The 22,447-nt window shown below is 44.7% G+C and overlaps 2 protein-coding genes across 6 annotated transcripts in view; one reads left to right on the top strand and one right to left on the bottom strand.

Annotated features, from left to right (window-relative positions):
• Positions 1-842, bottom strand: part of pdia5 (protein disulfide isomerase family A, member 5) — a 64,900-nt gene extending 64,058 nt beyond the window's left edge. The window contains exon 1 of the mRNA XM_031805703.1: positions 720-842. Within this exon, the coding sequence (XP_031661563.1) occupies positions 720-785 (66 nt within the window). The 5' untranslated portion in view covers positions 786-842. The remainder of the gene's footprint in view (positions 1-719) is intronic.
• Positions 843-1,979: 1,137 nt separating this feature from the next.
• LOC109871046 (semaphorin-5B) overlaps positions 1,980-22,447 on the top strand; it is a 271,930-nt gene continuing 251,462 nt past the window's right edge. For all 5 annotated transcript variants that reach the window (XM_031805788.1, XM_031805787.1, XM_031805786.1 and 2 more), the window contains exon 1: positions 1,980-2,123. The gene's annotated coding sequence lies outside the window, so the exon portion shown is untranslated. The remainder of the gene's footprint in view (positions 2,124-22,447) is intronic.

Here is a 22,447-nt window from a genome sequence, read left to right as displayed (position 1 = left end):
ATCACATAGCTAGCTGGAAGTGAATCTAAAGGACATTTTGATCAGAAATGTAAACCATGTCAACCATAGAGAAAAGTAGCAAATTGGTGGTGGTTAACCAGTAAAGCAACGGCCAGTGCTATCCGGGATCCTTGGGACGTCCCTACCCCCCATTGAAGTTGACATTTCTAATGGTTAGGTAAGGGTTATGATTAGGGTATATATTTCCCAAGAAATCCGGATAGCACTGAACTAGGCATGCAGATGAATAGAAACCTGAATTGAAATCTTCAGCAATGTAACAGATTGATTGTCTTATATTGTAGATTATGCAGAATAACCGTTCATTATTTTCAAGTCTCTGTCCAACCAGGTTAATTTTGCGTTCTCAAAGGATTTCAATATACATTCTCGGGAGAGACACTAGATGCCTTGTGCTGGTAGTCAATTCACGAGGACGTTTTTGATCAAATAATATGAAATGATGGCGAATATCGGTATGTAACTACAGCGAGATATACTATATTCACTTGTTTTTTAGGTTTAGGCTATTTTTGAGTCTCAAGTTCAGCCTCTGATTTAAAATTGCTAAGGCCGTGCTGTCAACTTTGGTTGCCTTCACGAAGACGCGGAAAAGACACGCAGGCGTTTGCAGGTTTAATAAGAAATATTGAAAAAATACATGTAATTAAAACATTAGGCTTATCGGTGTCTCTATATATATTTCACAAACAACTTACCAAGAAGACGAATGTGTACATTTTCAGCTCTCTCATCCGACTACCGTAGCGGTTCCAAGAAGCCATGATGCCGTTGCCACGTCTAGATACGCACGCGCAATCGGTTTTCCACGGATTCTTGAACAGCCCGCAAAGCTGCTTAGGAAATGTAGTTTTGGAGGATATAGTTGGCATTGCAGGCATTGATTTCAGGCAGGTTGACGTTAACCCTTACCTTGACCATTCTGGAGTTAATGCCTAACCTTTAGATGTCTAAGTTTAATGCCTAAACATAACTTTAACCTTAGATATTCTGAGTTACTGAGCCTAAACTAAATTAAGCACCAGCTGTCAGAGCAGCTCACAGATCACTGCACCTGTACATAGCTCATCTGTAAATAGCCCAACCAATCTACCTCATCCCCATACTGTATTTATTTATTTATCTTTCTCCTTTGCACCCGAGTATCTCAACTTGCACATTCATCTTCTTCACATCCTACCATTCCAGTGTTTAATTGCTATATTGTAATTCATTTGCCACCATGGCCTATTTATTGTCTTACCTCTCTTATCCTACCTCATTTGCACATGCTGTATATAGATTTTTCTACTGTATTATTGATTGTATGTTTGTATATTCCATGTGTAACTCTGTGGTGTTGTATGTGTCAAACTGCTTTGCTTTATCTTGGCCAGGTCGCAGTTGCAAATGAGAACTTGTTCTCAACTTGCCTACCTGGTTAAATAAAGGTGAAATGAAAAAAAACTTAACCATAGACACTTCAGAATTAGACTTTTGAGAAACATGGTTGAACTTCTAATTCTGACGTGAGACTGTGAGAGCTAGTTGCAGCATGCACCTCTCATCACATTGTGGTACAGTGTCTATTTAAATGCAATGTTGCTAGGGCCTATGTTATTTATTTGCAAATACATGGGAACATCACCCAACCAAAGATCCACATCTGGAAAGCCAGTTTGATGAGGAGGTGTCATGAACTGCTCTCAACCTGTGCCAGTTGCGGGAATGGCCAGTCACACCACTCTGAACTATTCAAACTTCAAATCTGAAATTAACTTCTACATCACATCACCAGATAATAATGAAATAAGTCATGTCAATGAAGTGTATTATAAGGCTATAGCACAGTGGGGTAAGCCCTTACTCAATACTCCAAGTACTATAAGCGCTTGTTTTTTTTAAATGCAAATTCTCTCTTGTACACCCCTCTCAGTTGGAGTTGCGATGGTCCTTGTACTAGCGTCCAACTCACAGAGAGAACGCAGTAACCAGCGCAGGTCGTTATGTGAGCGAGACACATCGAAGAGAGGAGATACCCTTCCAATGAGGTAGCCTGACGAATCAAGTAGAGCCCTTGAGTTTTGCGTGACATTTCGAACAAGTTGGAAAAAACATCAAAGGTAAGAATACAATTTAATTGATCTATTGGACGGTTCAATTGCACCCCTTGGTTGTATTTAAATATGTGCATATGGCTCTACAGAGCCTACTAGGATTTACAATAGTAATTCTATTTACATTTAACTTTTAAAAGGAAATATAGAAATCACTTTCTAATCTTTAGCCTTTTATTTTGGAGTGAGTATCCTGTCCAAAAATTGTAATAGCTATAGATAAGGCATAAAACACACATTTGGTCAATTAATAAGGGATAGAATAGCCTATATTGAGCACCGTTTTCCCATTTTACATCTAAACCATTTATCATAAGATTAATTTGAAGTTTCAGTTCACAAATGTTTTCACTTAGATATATCAGTATTTCTGGGTGCCTCTTATTTAGTCCATTTTACCATACCTTGAATAGAGGGCTCTGTTGGCGTCGTAGTTTGTTCCATAATATCGCATATTTATTCAGAGCAGTTAGCGGTTCTTTTATACCGCTTCAGCTTTACTTTCTAATCACGTTCCAGCCGAGGATCAGAGGCATTTCTGGGCTGCAGGAACCTACCGCCACATTTCCACTGTTACAAACTTACTTGTGTTGTGCTGTCCGTAATCAGGACCCGTGTTGTGAGGCTAGTTAGACAGATGTAGTTCCCACATAGTAGGCTACTGTCCAGATCAGCTTTTTAGTTGTCTTTTTCTTTATATTCTCTTTTGTACTGTGATTAGACATGTCTGTTTCTTAAAGAATTTAGAATAGTAGTGTCAAAAAATAACAGTGAAATGACTCATGCCGCTTGGAGAATAGACCTTGCACTGGTTGTCCCATTTTCTTTAGTATTGCGCAACGGTTATTGTAGGTGCCAGGTTGAATGTGGATGATAATATTCAATATTTATACTGTCATCCCGCTGACACCAGGTTGAATATCAATTCTACAGTTTACAGATTTTGCTATAAAGCTGAGATAGTAGTAGTCGTTTTCTCATAGAGAACATTAAATCAAAAGCGACCGCGAATAGCATTCCCTTATTCCCTTATTGCTACATGATGTGAAGTTGATTCATTATTAGGGTGTAGAAATGAAGAACAATAAACGAATACAATCAAAGGCCGAGTTATGAATAGCATTGATTATGGTGGTAGGTGAAGTCTCTCCCCTTTACGCATCTCAGACACTTCTATTCTGTAAGCCATGTTCACCCTGTGGCCACATTGCGTAGAATAACATAGAATTACTTCAGTTATTACAACACAACTCAACAGAGAAACGGTAAATAATCAAGACTAAGTTGAAACACCAACAGATTCCTTTATCAAGTTCAAGGCACATTTCAAAATTGGTATTTAATGCCGTTTAGAATTGTACATTTTCAGAGAGCGGTAGAGGGCAGTGTTCGGCGACGCTGCACAGCTGCAGAACCTACCGGCAGGTGAGAGAGAAAGAGAGAGAGGCGGAGGAGAATAGACGACATTTAGAATGTGACTAAAATACTTTACCAACTGCATTATCCTGTAATATTTTATTATACTATTATACTTTCGAATATTTTTTCTAAAGATAAAATATTCCTTGAGCCTGAAATACTGTCGGGGAAAAAAGTTGTTTTGTTGGGCTATATAGAGTGAAAACAACGAGAGGCTATCTGACAGCACCGAAATCAGAGGTTTATCGTTTACTCCCCATCGGTTTGTCTATGCAAACTCTGCCAACACATCTGTTTCTCTAAATGAATTGCAGCTGCGTTGTTGAATGTTGTTCAAGATATATGCATGTCAAATATATTTCAGCCCGTGAGCAGTTAGTTTATCAGTAGTCGGTCGGTACTCAGACATAAAAATACATGGATTGTAATTAGATATACATGTTCAGTAGGCCCATAGCAACCAATTAGTTGCTATATGCCTCCAATCTCATGATGAATGTTTAAATTAGGTTTGTTTTTCCACAATTTAAGCATGGTGTTTACGCACATCCGTGTCTGTAGTCCACTGGTACCGGTCCTGGAATGCGCTTGGTTGTAATCGCGTTTATTATTACGGTATTATTATTGACTTATTACTTACGTGTTTATATTATACCCTTGGATACTCACTTCCCCTGTCATTTTTTAAATTGTAGTCTACCTCAAGCACATGCATGTTGAGAATTTGTTTCTATTTTACACAGTCCTCTCGTCAACTTTTGTATAGACCATGTGTCAGTCAGTAACAATTCAAAGGGATTTTCCAGCCATTCACAATAGCATTGGGAAACTAATGGGAAGCATACTGCTCTGCTGACAGCTTCTTTGTCAGTCCCACAGTGTTGCACGTGACATAACACTGCCTACTCTAAGATTGCTCACACTGCTTTTTTTCTGATATGATTCTAGCTAATCCTTGTTATTCAAACCTGGAGATGTTCACTGTGTCTTCCACCTGACACTCCTGTAATGAGACCAGGGTGATGTTTCCAGTCTCCAGTTGGCCCTGAGAAAACAAATAGTCTAATTTGATATGCACACCAAATGGCATACTGTTGCACTTATAGTGCACTATATTTGACCAAATCTGGTCAAAAGTAGTGCACTATGAAGGGTATAGGTTGCCATTTGGGATGGAAGCTTGTTGGGATGGAAACTTGTTCAGCGTATTTACAACACCATGCCCTGAACAAATGTGCTGCCTACTCTATTAATATTCATACAAACCCCTACACGGAAGGACATTAATTCAAGTGCTGTCTTAGGTTCCCGAGTCCGTCCTTTCAAATATAAAAAAGGTTTTCATATTTGATGAACTTATGAGTGCCCTTGACAGTTCTTGGTTGGTGGGGGTACTGAACAAAGATTCTCTTTGAGACTAATACACACCAAAGCCTTGTGGACAGATGACTATAGTGGTGGTCTGTGTAACCATGGCGTCCACATATCTATCATTATATAGGGTGGAAGGGCGAAGTCAAAAGGCATCTGATATCAGCATAAATTATTTCTGTTTGTTAATAAGTCTGATGGGTGGAATAATGAGTCGATGGCCCTGATCAATGTTTTAATAGTGCATATTTGTTAAGGCCTTGCTATATGGATTATTTCTGACGTCGGTGGTCAGCGCATCAATTGAGAGGGAACAACTGTGATAAAAGTTACTGCAGACAGATCGAGGAACTTGATTTGACCAACCGGCCATCTGTAGATATAAGTCTACCAGGATAGGAAAAAAGGAGACCTTGGATGCATCCGAAATGGCACCCTATTCCCTATTTAGTTCACTAGTTTTGACCAGAGCCTATGCGTCTAAAATGGCACCCTATTCCCTATATAGTGCGTTACTTTTGACCAGAGCCCTATATCAGACACAGCCCATGCTCAATATAATCCTGACCTCTGGATGGTGGAGAAGAGAGAGTGCGTATGTCAGAGCCAGAGGAGATAACAGAGACTATACAGTGCAGTTTCTGGTCTGGTGTTCTGTACTTGAAGAGAGATAAAGTGCACGCAGGGGTGCTTTAAAAGCGTTCAGAGACTTCCTCTGTTACTCCTATCACCTTTAGCACCATTTCATATGCATGCAACCACTTCATCTACAGCTGCCAGCTAATGTTGATGGGAGAATGTGATACGAAGAAAAATGTTGGGCCCACAATTAAATTACATTGATTGAACTACTTTCATAGGGTCTCTACATAATAATGTTATGCCAGGGTTATTTTTCTCAAATCATTACTGAATAGTCAAACATTGGTATTCCAGAGGCCTCCTGCCACAATACAGACAGATTCATAATAAGATTGCCCCTGAGTTGTTCTGTCAGCAATGAATCTTGACAATAATAAGCAGAGCTAGATAACACCTCAACTATTGACCTGTCACTTGGCACAGAGATGTTGTTTACATATTCCACGCTTTTAGACTGGTGGAATTCTGAGTGAAGGACACCAGTGCTTTCAAAGCAACCTGCCAATGCCATGCTTTGACTTAAAGATGCCCTCAGAACTGCTGTACGGCTGTCTGGATGTGACGTACCTCCTTCCCTTTCCAGTCTGTGAAGTTTGGTTTTGCATGTTGATCTTTGTTCAGGGCTGTGGACTGTTGGAGGCAAAGGGAAAGGACAGTGATCTATCCTTTAAAAGTTGGACTCAGCTCATGTTGTAACTGGGTTGGTGCTCACCAGAACAGCCAGACTATGTAGCTCCCCCACATGCCTTTTCAGAGAAAACATCTCTCCGGTGTGTTTGGTGGTATTTGTGTTGGATCCAAAGGTGTGCATGTGTGTGTGTGTGTGTGTGTGTGTGTTTGTGTGTGTGTGTGTGTGTGTGTGTGTGTGTGTGTGTGTGTGTGTGTGTGTGTGTGTGTGTGTGTGTGTGTGTGTGTGTGTGTGTGTGTGTGTGTGTGTGTGTGTGTGTGTGTGTGTGTGTGTGTGAGAGCGTGCATGAACACAAATGGCAAACAGTAAAGTAAATACATTGGAATAATAGCTGGAGGCACATTGACTTGTGAAGTCCCCTCCTTCACCTTGCTATTTATCTGGAGATAGCTGTTTGTATGTCACCTGGTGTTGATGATAGGTTCCCTCCCTGAGGGGATTGTCATGGGGCTATTTTCGAGTGAGAAGGACAGGTTAGTGTACCCGATACCTTGTGCTCTCACCTCTCTCTGCCTCAAAGCCATCTCTCTCTCTGCCCCCCCCCCCCATCTCTCTCTCTCTCTCTCTCTCTCTTTCTCTCTCTCTCTCTCAGAAAACACCATCTATTTCTCCTGCTGCCAGTTGACAGGAATAATACTGGTGCCGTTGTGGACAGCCGAGCAGAGCCCTAGATCTTTCATGTGATGGGGAAAGCAACATAATGGAAAGGTCCTATTTAGCAGAGTGATAGCTGGGACCTGTTGCCTGTTTGATTCATTATTTCACTTGCCATTAAGGAGGTAAAAATAAAGGCTCCCGGGCTCCTGTTCTAGGATATTGTGTTTTTGTCATGTTGCCAGCAAAATACAGGGTACATTTCAGTCAATTACTTTTCTTAGGTTTTATGGGAATAAGGAAGTGAGTGTAGAGTGTTGAGTAGATGAAAAATTATTGTTAACACAAGACAATCTATACTAGAGAGAAAAGGAATAGCCTGCATGGCGTTTCTCTCTGAGTGGGGAGGTTGCTCGCACACAGAGTGAATGGATGTGAATGAATTATTCTATGAAATCTGTCTGGACTCTGACTGGACCCATTCAATCTCTCAGGACCTATGGTGGTCATTGTGTTTAAATACTGTGTGCTTGGCGTGGCCTTCAGAGTGTTTGTCTCTGTGTGTATCCCAAATGTCACCCTATTCCCTATACAGTGCAGTCATTTTAACCAGGGCAAATGGTGCACTATATAGGGAATAGGGTTCCATTTGAGACACATGCTTTGTGTGTAACCTGGTCTCTGTTGTTCGCTGCACCAGCCAGCACCACCAGCCTGTGAAATCCGATATGGCCGCTACTATCTGAAACCGCTAATTAATACTTGATGCGAGTGAATGGGCTCACTTTGTCTTATTGTTGTTGATCTTCTTGTTGTTTTCCTCCTCCCCTCCTTATTGTTGTTGTTGTTGTTGTTGTTATTTTCTTCCTCCTCCTCCACTCCTTATTGTTGTTGTTCTTGGAGAAGGAAGACAAGAAAATGGCTACTTAAAGTCTGTAAGTAAAGCATTTATATTTTTAAGTGCTGAAATTCAGTTGAATGACAGTCTGGTCAACAATTTATAAATTCATTTTTGCTGACCTAAAATTACACTGTTATAATTATTGTTGCTTGCACGAACACACACACACACATCTGTTTGTTTATGTTTGTGTAGGTTTGTTTATAGTCTTGAAGGTACACTATAGTGTATATGCCATCCAAACATCAACTGACCATATATATTATGTATTGATGATATGCTTTTGTTGTTGGCCAACTCTCTATGAAATCTCTCAGCTTTTGTCTCCCCCCCCCCCCCGCTGTTAAAGGAGGGCCAGCTGTAGTTGTATCTGAAGCGGACGTGAAGGCTTTTCTGTCCCATCGCTCACAGCTCTGTCCAGCCCAACAAGGCCTCAGTGAGGAGCAGAAAGAAAGAGGGGTGAGGCAGGAAACACTCCCACAGTTGATTTGGCCATTGTGGGGGAGGAACACTTTTCTCATTGATGCCGTGGATACATATTGAAATGGTGAACCCCCCCCAACCCCAAAGCTTTAGGAAGGGGCTCTTTGAGAGCAACAGGCGACCCAGAGGACTGTGGTAGGAGATGGGTGTTAGAGGCTTTGTGGTGATGGTGGAAACATTGTCCCTGCTCCAGTGATTTAATACCCCTGTATTCAAGAAGGAGCTCTTTCTGACTGTCCCTGTGTGTGACGGGCTGTGTGTGCGTGTAGGCCTCTGAGGCTGTCTCTCTCCTCTCCATAGTCCCTTTGAGGTTTCAGCCTTGAGGCCTTTAGCCCAGGGTCAATGTCTCGTAGGAACAGGTCCTTTGTGAAAGTGGAAATGTACTCTCACTCAATACAAAACCTATTCCTTTCCTTTTAGACTTGCCATAGGTAAAGAAGCCTCTATCTTTGCCTAAGGCTTTGCTCCAACAGTGAATAGCTGTCTATTTGGTTGGGAAGGTATATTACTGGAGACTTGAGGAGTAAACTACCAGAATTTGTGTCTTTCAAGGATTTTATGTAATCTAGTGGCCCGATTTTCTGTTACTTACAAAAAGGACCTTAGATTCCGGTAACTTTGATAAATTACCGGTAGCTTTGGTAAATTACCGGTAGCTTTGCAATCCTAGTTGTAGGATCTGGATTCTCAGCTTCTATATTTTGTGGAAGGAGGAGCATATACTATCCTTATCTGATTTTCATTTACAGTCGCTGGTAAGAAGAAGCTGTTTTGCCCTCTTCCTTTTCTCAGTCCAATAACACAGGGTTTGTAATGTGTACAGGACAGAGGCATAGCCGTGGGATGTAGGGGTGCTGAGGGTGCTGCAGCACACACTAATAAATTATAATAAAAATAATACATACTTTTTTTTCTCACAAAAGTAGTGCATTCGGCCTTTACTAGTCCTTTACTAGTCCTTTACTAGTCCTTTACTAGTCCTTTATTAGTGGACTGGTATAGAGGTCTGTAGCGTGGGCACATTTTTTTCAGTTGTATAATTAAGAGAAGTATCTTGCAGGATTCAATAGTTGGAACTGTAAGAGTTCCATTGCCCTTTGCTCTGTGATGTCATTCTAATGGAATCCAGAAAGAACAAAACCCTGTCATCAAACATTTACATCAAAAGGTGCCAAGTTATGGCCAAATACCCAAAACATCCACATCAAATTCAATATTTTTCTTGATCAAATAACATGGAAAACAACCACTTTTTGTGCAGTATTAAATTACCATCCTTACAAACCACTTCATGTAAATGTACATTACTGTATTGTACATAGGCTGGTAATCTAGGTTTGTACCTGTAGACTTTCCATCACCATGAAGAAAAACAATGACCAATACAGTAATTGAGTACATTGAGACATCAAGTGGTTTGTGATGACGTGATGATGTGGCTCTGTTGGAGGAGCATGGCACTTACAACACTAGGGTTGTGGGTTCGATTCCCACAGGGAACTACTGCAAGTTGCTCTGGATAAGAATGTCTACTAAAGGAATGAATAGACCATTTCAGTTCACACATAGAAATACAGTGCATTTGAAATGTATTCAGACCTCTGGACTTTTTCCACATTTTGTTACCTTACAGCCTTATTCTAAAATTGATTAAATAATAAAATGAATCAATCTACACACAATACCCCATAATGACAAAGCTAAAACAGGTTTTTATAAATGTTAGCACATTTATTACAAATAAAAAACAGAAATACCTTAGTTACATAAGTATTCAGAGCCTTTGCTATGAGACTCGAAATTGAACTCATGCGCATCCTGTTTCCATGGATCATCCTTGAGATGTTTATACAACTCGATTGGAGTCCACCTATGATAAATTCAATTGATTGGACATGATTTGGAAAGACACACACCTGTCTATAAGGTCCCACAGCTGCACGTCAGACGAAAAACCAAGCCATGAGGTCGAAGGAATTATCCGTAGAGCTCCGAGACAGGATTGTGTTGAGGCACAGAACTGGAGAAGGGTACCAAAAAATGTCTGCAGCATTGAAGGTCCCCAAGAACACAGTGGACTCCATCATTGTAAAATGGAAGAAGTTTGGAAACACCAAGACGCTTCCTAGACCAAGACTCTTCCTAGAGCTGGCCGTACGGCCAAACTGAGCAATCGGGGAAGAAGGATCTTGGACAGGGAGAATCGTCCCGTCAACCTCTAATAAATACACAGGACAAGACCGTAATAACAATACACGGAACGAGACCGTAATAACAATACACGGGACGAGACCCGTAATAACAATACACGGGACGAGACCCGTAATAACAATACACGGGACGGGACCCATAATAACAATACACGGGACGAGACCCGTAATAACAATACACGGAACGAGACGAGACCCGTAATAACAATACACGGGATGAGACTGTAATAACAATATACGGGACGAGACCCGTAATGACAATACACGGGACGAGACCCGTAATAACAATACATGGGACGAGACCCATAATAACAATACACGGGACGAGATGAGACCCGTAATAACAATACACGGGACGAGACCCGTAATAACAATACACGGAACGAGACGAGACCGGTAATAACAATACACGGAACGAGACGAGACCCGTAATAACAATACACGGAACGAGACGAGACCCGTAATAACAATACACGGAACGAGATGAGACCCGTAATAACAATACACGGGACGAGACCGTAATAACAATACACGGGACAAGACCCGTAATAACAATACACGAGACCCGTAATAACAATACACGGGACGAGATCGTAATAACAATACATGGGACGAGATGAGACCCGTAATAACAATACACGGGACGAGACCCGTAATAACAATACGAGACCCGTAATAACAATACGAGACCCGTAATAACAATACACGGGACGAGATGAGACCCGTAATAACAATACACGGGACAAGACCCGTAATAACAATACGAGACCCGTAATAACAATACGAGACCCGTAATAACAATACACGCGACGAGACCCGTAATAACAATACATGGAACGAGACCCGTAATAACAATACACGGGGCGAGACCTGTAATAACAATGCACGGGACAAGACCTGTAATAACAATACACGGGACGAGACCCGTAATAACAATACACGGGACGAGACCCGTAATAACAATACACGAGACCCGTAATAACAATACACGGGACGGGACCCGTAATAACAATACACGAGACCGTAATAACAATACACGGGACAAGACCCGTAATAACAATACACGGGACAAGACCCGTAATAACAATACACGGGACGGGACCCGTAATAACAATACACGAGACCGGTAATAACAATATGAGACCCGTAATAACAATACACGGGACGAGACCCGTAATAACAATACATGGAACGAGACCCGTAATAACAATACACGGGACGAGACCTGTAATAACAATGCACGGGACGAGACCTGTAATAACAATACACGGGACGAGACCCGTAATAACAATACATGGGACGAGACCCGTAATAACAATACACGAGACCCGTAATAACAATACACGGGACGGGACCCGTAATAACAATACACGGGACGAGACCCGTAGTAACAATACACGAGACCCGTAATAACAATACACGAGACCCGTAATAACAATACACGGGACGAGACCCGTAATAACAATACGAGACCCGTAATAACAATACGAGACTCGTAATAACAATACACGGGACGAGACCCGTAATAACAATACATGGAACGAGACCCGTAATAACAATACACGGGACGAGACCTGTAATAACAATGCACGGGACGAGACCTGTAATAACAATGCACGGGACGAGACCTGTAATAACAATACACGGGACGAGACCCGTAATAACAATACATGGGACGAGACCCGTAATAACAATACACGAGACCCGTAATAACAATACACGGGACGGGACCCGTAATAACAATACACGAGACCGTAATAACAATACACGGGACAAGACCCGTAATAACAATACACGGGACAAGACCCGTAATAACAATACACAGGACGGGACCCGTAATAACAATACACGGGACGAGACCCGTAATAACAATACACGGGACGAGATGAGACTCGTAATAACAATACGAGACCCGTAATAACAATACGAGACCCGTAATAACAATACACGGGACGAGATGAGACCCGTAATAACAATACACGGGACGAGACCCGTAATAACAATACGAGACCCGTAATAATAATACACGGGACGAGAACCGTAATAACAATACATGGAATGAGACCCGTAATAACAATACACGGGACGAGACCTGTAATAACAATGCACGGGACGAGACCTGTAATAACAATACACGGGACGAGACCCGTAATAACAATACATGGGTCGGGACCCGTAATAACAATACACGAGACCGTAATAACAATACACGGGACAAGACCCGTAATAACAATACACGGGACAAGACCCGTAATAACAATACACAGGACGGGACCCGTAATAACAATACACGGGACAAGACCCGTAATAACAATACACAGGACGGGGCCCGTAATAACAATACACGGGACGAGACCCGTAATAACAATACACGGGACGGGACCCGTAATAACAATTGCACACTAACACGGTAACACGCAAGCCGATACAACAGAGCACTGATTCTCACAAGACCAACGGACATGTAACAATAATCAACAAGAACAATGGGGGACAGAGGGCACATATACAGTATACCCATACTAATCAGGTGGAATGGGAACTAGGTGTGCGTAATGAGACAAGACAGTCATGATCCAGTTCAGTGACGCCTAGAAGGCCCGTGACGTAGGCCTCCGGAGCTGATGAACGGAATGAGCAACAGTGCCAGGGGAATCGTGACACCAACCAAAGCCACTCCTCAGTAAAAGGCACAATGACAGCCCGCTTGGAGTTTTCCAAAAGGCACCTAAAGAACTCTCAGACCATGAGAAACAAGATTCTCTTGTTTGTTGAAACCAGGATTGAAATCTTTGGCCTGAATGCCAAGCGTTACATCTGGAGGAAACATGGCACCATCTCTACGGTGAGGCATGTTGTTGGCAGCATCATGCTGTGGGGATGTTTTTCAGTGGTAGGGACTGGAAGACTGACAGAGCTTGAGAGGATCTGTAGAGAAGAATTGTAGAAAAAAAAGATTGTGCCAAGCTTTTAGCGTCATACCCATAAAGACTTGAGGCTGTAATCGCTGCCGAAGGTACTTGAACAAAGTGATAATATATTGATAATTATCAGACTCAAGTTACTCATGCTGGTAAACATTCAAACTGTTTTTTTTTTGCAAAAGTAGTGCACTGGGTCTTTACTAGTCCTGTATTAGCAGATCGATAGACGTCTGTAGTATCGGTGCGAGCAAATCGCAGCACTCCCACCCCCAAACTACTTCCCGCGTCTATGAACAGAGCCGTTAGCTACAGCCACTCCACACTTAATCACCGATTTGTCCATTAACTGTCTGTGATTAGCTGTTTCCAGTGGGACATTTAATAGTCTCATTAGTGTTAGTGCTGACTGTCATGTAGTCCTCCCGGTTGCCTAGCTAGAGAGCAGCCTGTGTGTGTGTGTCTGTGTGTGGCTTGATAGAGCAGCCAGAGCCAGTGACATATGATAGCTAATTTAGCCCAGTAACATCCTCTCCCCTGGTCAGAAGCTCTTCAACGCAATCAAATAATTAACAGTAAGAAGTCTGTGTCCCAAATGGCACCATATTCCCTACATAGTGCACTACTTTTGACCGGATCCCTATGGCCTCTTGTCAAAAGTAGTGCACTATGTAGAGATTATGGTGCCATTTGGCAGGCATCCTAAGCATCCATCCTCTTCCCTCCGGCATCTTCTGTTCTTCCCTCCCTCTTCGTCTTTATGTTCTCATGTGCATAGCGCTGTATCTCATCATCACATTCAAATAGAGCATCTTAAAAGTGTCTGAGAGTCACACTGTGGGCCTAATGATATTGCTCAGCTACATGTGATGGGAGAATCACATACTCAGTTCGGTGTTGATTAGAAATGTTACAAAAGGCCAGGTTGAATTCATCTTTGAGCTGCAGGCAGATTGAGCTGCAGGCAGAATCAGAGTTTGACATTGAAACCATGGATAAATGTACCACCTTGGGTTTGAGTGACAGTTATGGCAGTTGTGAAACTTGGATGGATGGACAATCGGTCCCTAGGGGGTGCTGTGTTTGGGTCCCATCCTATGTGTTGTGATAATTGCGTTATTTTGCTCTATAACCTGTTAGTTCATATGCCTTGACACCGTGATATACAGGCCTAAAGGCCGTGACAATAAGAAGACACAGTGGCAGAATAAATTCAACCAGACTTTTGTTTCATCATAAAACCAAAGAGCAACATCTGTCCGGTGAAGTCCACAAAATATATTGCATGTAACAAACAGTTACATGACCTACAGCACGGTCAAGGAACTTAATATTTCGGACATTTTCGGACTACTAAACAACTATTGATTTAGAGTTACCTCAAGTTGCAAAGGAAACAGGCGCTGTCTCCACTATTGCAGCACCATTTCAACATTTCAACATCATCTAATCACCTACAGTCTGCTTAGTCTAACACAGTGACAACTAAAAAATACCAAAAACAATTTAGTCGGATCAACGTTAGTGTCACGACAGGTTGGAACGACAGGGCCCTCATCGACCACTACCGATGCAGCCTGCGTGAGGATGTCCGTCGGGAGTTGGCCTGCAGGGATGCCACCATCACCTTTGACCAGCTGGTGGATCTGTCCATTTGGTTGGATAACCTGCTGGTCACCCGCGGACGTCCAGAGAGGGCTCTGTCGGTTCCATCTTCCAGCACCCCCGCTCCGGTGCCTGTGAAGCTGGGAGGGGCTGCGCTCAGGGAGGCCGGAGGAGGGGCCTTCACGTGCACCATCTGTGGCCGCAGAGGGCACACTGCTGGTCGGTGCCGGGTTGGTGTCTCTGGGAGTCGAGGCAGCAGGCAGGGCTCTCTGGCGTCACCCCAGGTGAATTTGCACCACTCTCATCCAGAGCCCTCTGTTGTCCACCTGTTTGTGCATGTTTTTTCCCCTGAGTTTTCCCCGCATTTCCAGCTTAAGGTGCTCGTCGATTCAGGCGCGGCTGGGAATTTTAGCGACAGAGCATTCGCCCTTAGTTTAGGAATCCCCATTGTTCCTGTGGTTAGACCCTTCCCGTTACACGCTCTGGATAGTCGACCATTAGGGTCCGTGTTAATTAGGGAAGCCACCATCTCCCTGGGCATGGTGACGCAGGTGAGGTACAGTTACCCGCTACCTCTCATCGCCACGGCGATTGAGTCAATGCACGGGGCGTGCTTCTTCACTAAACTGGATCTCAGGAGCGCTTACAACCTGGTGCGTATCCGGGAGGGAGACGAGTGGAAGATGGCGTTTAATACCACCAATTATGAGTACCTCGTCATGCCGTACGGGTTTATGAATGCTCCATCAGTCTTTCAATCCTTTGTAGATGAGATTTTCAGGGACCTGCATGGGCAGCGTGTAGTGGTGTATATCGATGACATTCTGATATACTCCGCTCCGCGCGCCGAGCATGTGTCCCCTGGTGCGCAGAGTGCTTGGACGACTGTTGCAGCATGACCTGTACGTCAAGGCTGAGAAATGCCTGTTCTTTCAGCAGGCCATCTCCTTCCTAGGGTATCGCATTTCCAACTCAGGGCTGGAGATGGAGAGTGACCACATTTCAGCCATGCGTAATTGGCCGACTCCCACCATGGTAGACTCTCACCAGCTCCCGTGCTGGCCCATCCGGATCCCTCTTTGCCGTTCATAGTGGAGGTGGACGTGTCCGAGGCTGGGATAGGAGCCATGCTCTCTCAGCACTCGGGCACGCCACCGAAGCTCCATACCTGTGCCATCTTCTTGAAGAAGCTCAGCCCAGCGGAGCGGAACTATGATGTGCGGGACCGGGAGCTGTTGGCTGTGGTTAAGGCTTTGAAGGCATGGAGACATTGGCTTGAGGGTGCTAAACACCCTTTTCTCATCTGGACTGACCACCGCAACCTGGAGTACATCCGGGCAGCGAGGAGACTGAATCCTCATCAGGCAAGGTGGGCCATGTTTTGTGTTCACCCTGTCCTACAGACCAGGTTCCCAAAATGTGAAGGCAGACGCACTGTCCCGGCTTTATGACACAGAGGAGCGGCCCATGGATCAGACTCCCATACTCCCGGCCTCCTGCCTGGTAGCGCCGGTTGTATGGGAGCTGGACGCAGATGTTGAGCAGGCGTTACGTACAGAGTCCGCTCCCCTCAAGTGTCCCGTTGGGCATCTGTACATTCTGTCTACTGTCCGTGACCATTTGATCTATTGGGCCCACACGTCACCCTCCTCTGGTCATCCTGGGATCGGTCGGACGGTGCGCTGTCTGAGTGGGAAGTACTGGTGGCCTACCTTGACAAAGGACGTGAGGGTTTATGTTTCCTCCGGCTCAGTGTGCGCCCAGTGTAAGGCTCCTAGACACCTGCCCAGAGGTAAGCTACATACCTTTCCCGTTCCACAACGGCCTTGGTCACACCTGTCGGTGGATTTTCTGACCGATCTTCCTCTCTCACAGGGAAACACCATGATCCTGGTCGTTGTGTATCGTTTCTCTATGTCCTGTCGTCTCCTCCCTCTGTCCCTGTCTCCTTACGGCCCTACAGACTGCGGAGGCCTTGTTTACACACGTCTTCCGGCACTTCGGGGTGCCTGAGGATATAGTGTCTGATCGAGGTCCCCAGTTCACTTCGAGAGTCTGGAGGGATTTCATGGAACGTCTGGGGGTCTCGATCAGCCTTACCTCGGGTTTTCACCCCGAGACTAATGGAAGGTGGAGTGAGTGAACCAGGATGTGGGCAGGTTTCTGCGGTCTTATTGCCAGGACCGGCCGGGGGAGTGAGTGGCGTTCATGCCCTGGGCAGAGATGGTGCAGAACTCGCTCCGCCACTCCTTCACAAACCTCTCCCCTTTCCCGTGCTTATAGGGGTACCAGCCAGTTCTGGCGCCGTGGCATCAGAGTCAGACCGAGGCTCCTGCGGTGGACGAATGGTTCAGGCGTGCGGAGGAGATATGGGAGGCCGCCCATGCTCACTTCCAGCGGGCCGTGCGGCGCCAAACAAACAGTGCAGACCGGGGGACCGAGTCTGGCTCTCGACCCGAAACTTGCCCCTCCACCTGCCCTGCCGTAAGCTGTGTCCGCGGTTTGTGGGGCCATTTAAAGTCCTGAAGAGAGTGAGCGAGGTGTGTTACAGGTTACAGCTTCCTCCCGATTACCGAATTAACCCCTAGTTCCATGTGTCTCTCCTCAGGCCGGTGGTGGCTGGTCCGCTCCAGGAGTCTGAGGTATGGGAGTCTGGACATTGACGGGGTCCCGGCGTACTCCGTTCGGTCCATCCTGGATTCGAGGCGTCGGGCAAGGGGCCTTCAATAACTCGTGGAGCTGGAGGGGTACGGTCTGGAGGAAAGGTGCTGGGTTCCGGTGGAGGACGTGTTGGACCCTTCAATGCTGCGGGAGTTCCACCGTCTCCGGCCGGATCGCCCTGTGCCTCGCCCTCCGGGTCGTCCCCGAGGCCGGTGTTGGCGTGCTACTGGAGCCGCGCGTCAAGGGGAGGGGGTGTACTGTCACGACTTCCACCGAAGTAGGCTCCTCTCCTTGTTCGGGCAGTGTTCGGCGGTCGACTTCACCGGTCCTCTAGCCATCGCCGCTCCACTTGTCATTGTTCCATTTGTTTTGTCTTGTTCCCCCACACACCTGGTTTACATTCCCTAATCACACTACATATATATTCCCTCTGTTTCACCCATGTCTTTGTGTTGAATTGTTTTGTTACATGTTTTGTGTTGCGCGCCAGGCTGGTTTTTCCCCGGGTACCGTGTTGAAGCCGAGTGTGTTTAATTGTTAAACTTTTGAATTATTGTGACTGTTGTCGCACTTTGCACTTTTGCAATTTGGCTGGAGGTTTTTGACGCAGTTGCGTCCCTCTGTTATTACTTCTGCCAATTAAAGTGTGCGCCTGATCACAACTCTCTGCTCTCCTGCACCTGACCAGTACCGCTCCACCTGACAGTAAGCTAAATACAGTATGATGTGGCTGTCCAAGCTACTAATTTCTGTGTGTGTGTGTGTGTGCATGCAATCAGAAAACACATGTTGACTCACCCTACTTGTAGAGAAAAGCAAATACCATCCTCCTCTTTCATGTTCATGCCTGAACGGTCTATGACTCTGTCATACAGTACACACTTTTAGTTTTTGTTGTCCTAGGCCACCTGGCTAAAATGCTTGCTTGCTAGCCTAACTTCCTTTCATGGGCAATGATGTGCCAGGCCAAGTAGTTAACATTAGCCAGCCAACTACATCTAGCTACATGTTGTCATACTCTTTTTGACAGCATAGATGGGCTACACATACTGAGACAGAGGGGCGGGGTTTTGTTTGCTTGGATTCTTTCTCTGGGGAGATAGATTCAGCCTCTTACGAATTGAAGGAAATGTATGAAACACAGAGAGACGACAGAAACATTATGTTATTTCGTGGCATCCATGATCAAAAGCCATTTTTCTGAGCTGATGAATCTGTTCTCATCTTGAGAGGTTTCCATTATGCTGTGTAGACTAATAAGACCTTGTAGTGGGTTGAAAGCAATTGCCAGGTACATCATGAAAAATTAATTAATCATTCAATTTGGATTAATTTGTTTTTTAAACAAACTTTGTAACACATTTTAGTCAAAGCTTTCAACATGTTTATTTCATGTCTTCTGTAATCTCTTTTTTGTTTCAAATTTCAAAGCAATTGCTTTCATTCAAGTCAACAACTAAGCTTTTTTTCTCCACATCCTTCACTTTCCCTTTATGTCTCTAGCTAACGTGTGACACAATCTCTTCTCACTCTCTGTGGACCCCTACAGTAATTGATGGACCCTGATATTAAATTCTCATAGAAATGGAAAAGGGTGCAATAACCTATAGAGGTCACGTAGCCTATGCATACTTGTCTGGAGTGTGTTTCACATTTCAGAGACCATGGTCATGTGAGCCCTCTTGCTGTGAAATGGGATATTCGTTATGGTTCTAAGGGCCCTGCCATAGGATTGCACTATAAAGAGGATAGGGTGGAATTTGGGCCTAATACAGACGAACCAACTACACTCAGCAGCCAGAGGGGAATTATTCTCTTGTCTCTTGATGACCTTATGTTTGGCAGTTGAGAGGAATCCATTGGTCTGATGCCAAAATACCCAAGTTATCCTCCACGCTTGCTGAAGAGTTTCTATTCATGTCCCCTACAGTAAGACCCCAGAGTCTCTTATCAGGGCTCGGTGTACCTAGATACCAAGCAGTGCTCTGGCTATGGCGAGCGGATGTACAGATGTAGGATCTTCATTTGAGCCAGTTCATTACAGCAGGAAAATGATCCTGCAGCAACAGGAAATGTGAATTATTATGTGAATTATGATTAAAGGAAATATTTGTAGGGGTTGATACAAATCTGAAATGTGAAAATGGAAATGACCAACTTTAGAAATGTTTTTAAACCTCAAATACACTACAAGTTTAAAATGTCCTGCATTGCAGGAAAGTTCTCCTGCAACAGGGTGATCATATTAAGATCCTACATCTGTACCGCAGGTACAGTGACAGTTCAGTGGCCAGACACAATGGGTGACATTTCCACAGCACAAAACACAGAGGAAAGATATCGGCCTTTTTCAGACCAGACAGTATCAGTTCAAATCCACAGCACCGACTCAGCACTGCATGGCACTTTAAAATCTGTGTTGACGTTAGCCCTGCTTTATCTGCGTTTTCAAAACAGGGACGTAGTTAGTGTGTTTCATGGCTTGTATAGTTGAGAGGTGTCTCAAGTCCTCAGCCTCAGACAATACAGTTCTGGGAGGCAATGCCTCCCAGAACTGTATTGTCTGAGGCTGAGGACTTGAGACACCATCCAGACTAAAGAAGGGAGCACAAGTGGTTCTGAATGTTTTCTTGAGAGTTAAACACTATGAAAGTGCAAGACAGCATAAAGCATCATGCATCAATTAAAGACAGGTGTACTTTGTATGTCGAACCAAACTACCTCTTTGCCTATCGCTGGCTTGACGATAAGTAGTTTTGTGCTGGGGAAGCGAGGCCCGTCCCAAGCACCCCCAGACAGAAGAGAGGGTGACAGTGATTAATGTCCAGTGTGTATGTCTCGTCAGAACCAGCATGCTGGAAATACCATCCTAGACATTCTGTTTCTATAGCCTCCATTACCTCCTACAGTGGAACTCACAGTTCAGTAACTGAACATTTTGTTTATACATTGTTTATAACCAACTTGATCAATTATCTTGCTAAAAGACACTTGTTTTACGGACAATTTCGAGCCACACTGAATTTGTGCAACACTGGAAAGAAAGATTCACCTGCTGTCTTTGACAAACCTTTCCCAGTCGTTCCTCCTAGCCATGCCGTCGATTATGACCCCCCATCCTCTCTTGTCTTTTCATTTTCCATCCTGAGACGTCATAAGCGGTGGCCAATCAATTCTGAGTCACGAGCTGCAATACGGCACAATGCAGTGGTTAGCGTGCAGCCCATTAATGAAGCAAACGACTCTGATAAAAGACTTCAGACAAGATGTCTGCGTCACACAATTAAGGACCAACCTCTGTTTCCAGTCCCAATTTCCTCCTATGATTTCAGGAACACTTTACAGAACTATCTATCTGGGGAATATGGTTCCGGGTTTGAGGAATATTTTCTGTGTAGGTTCCTTTCCATAATCATAGTCTGCGTCCAAAATGGCACCCTATTTGGGATTCAACCACTACATCAATTGGAGAAACCATTAACGAGGATCCCCTATGCACTTCCTGTAACTGTAACTAATCCTCTTAACACAGGGATTAGTCTGACCTCAGCTTCATGTTAATGTAAAGGAAACCTCAAAGCTGGGTTAGTAGCACCTGTTTCCCTTTCATCTTCTGACTGTGGCCCACTTTGCTGGAAGCTGAAATTACAGGAACATTTAAATCCCTTTGAGGGTCCAGGGTCTTCAATTGGGTTTTCCACTTTTCTCTCCCTCGTCCTCAATAATGCTCCTTCTCATTCATCCCTGTAGAAAAGAGCCACTGTTGAGCTGGTGGTGTGTGTGTATGTGTATGTGTGTGTGTGTGTTTGTGTGTGTGTGTGTGTGTGTGTGTGTGTGTGTGTGTGTGTGTGTGTGTGTGTGTGTATGTGTGTGTGCGTGTGTTTGTGTGTGTGTATGTGTGTGTGTGTGTGTGTTTGTGTGTGTGTATGGGTGTGTGTATGTGTGCGTGTGTTTGTGTGTCTGTGTGTGTGTGTGTTTGTGTGTGTGTGCGTGTGCGTGTGTATGGGTGTGTGTATGTGTGTGTGTGTGTGTATGGGTGTGTGTATGGGTGTGTGTATGTGTGTGTGTGTGTGCATGGGTGTGTGTGTATGTGTATGGGTGTGTGTGTGTGTGTGAGTACCTGTTTTTTCTCCACTCCTCCTTTTCCTCCAGACCTCGCTGGCTGACTCAGTAGTGGGACCATGAGAGAGGAGGTCACAGTGCCCTCGCTGGCTGACTCAGTAGTGGGACCATGAGAGAGGAGGTCACAGTGCCCTCGCTGGCTGACTCAGTAGTGGGACCATGAGAGAGGAGGTCACAGTGCCCTCGCTGGCTGACTCAGTAGTGGGACCATGAGAGAGGAGGTCACAGTGCCCTCGCTGGCTGACTCAGTAGTGGGACCATGAGAGAGGAGGTCACAGTGCCCTCGCTGGCTGACTCAGTAGTGGGACCATGAGAGAGGAGGTCACAGTGCCCTCGCTGGCTGACTCAGTAGTGGGACCATGCTCAATACATACACTACAAGCTGCTGCACCCACCCACACTGACAAAGGAGATCACAGGAAGGCTGTCATTACTCCTGGCCAAACCTGCCATTGACCCTGACCTCCAGGGTCACACATCAAGCCTTGCTGTGCTGTGTAAGGGGCCAGGAGCCAGGGCAACCCTTGCTCTGCATCCATACTGGGGAGACCGGGGGAGACTGGGGTGGCGAGCTAGAGACAGACAGACACACCTCCCTGATCCTGGGAGGGAACACAACACTCCCACCCTTCAGAGTGTAAATCAGGATGGGTTAAATGTTTGATGTCTCAAAGTAAATATGTCTGCTTTCAGACCTCCCCTGCTCACAGCGG

This window comes from Oncorhynchus kisutch, linkage group LG26 (assembly GCF_002021735.2).
Source record: "Oncorhynchus kisutch isolate 150728-3 linkage group LG26, Okis_V2, whole genome shotgun sequence".
NCBI lineage: Eukaryota > Metazoa > Chordata > Actinopteri > Salmoniformes > Salmonidae > Oncorhynchus > Oncorhynchus kisutch.
The sequence above is the reverse complement of the archived record's forward strand: the minus strand, read 5'-3'. Positions and strand labels throughout refer to the sequence as shown.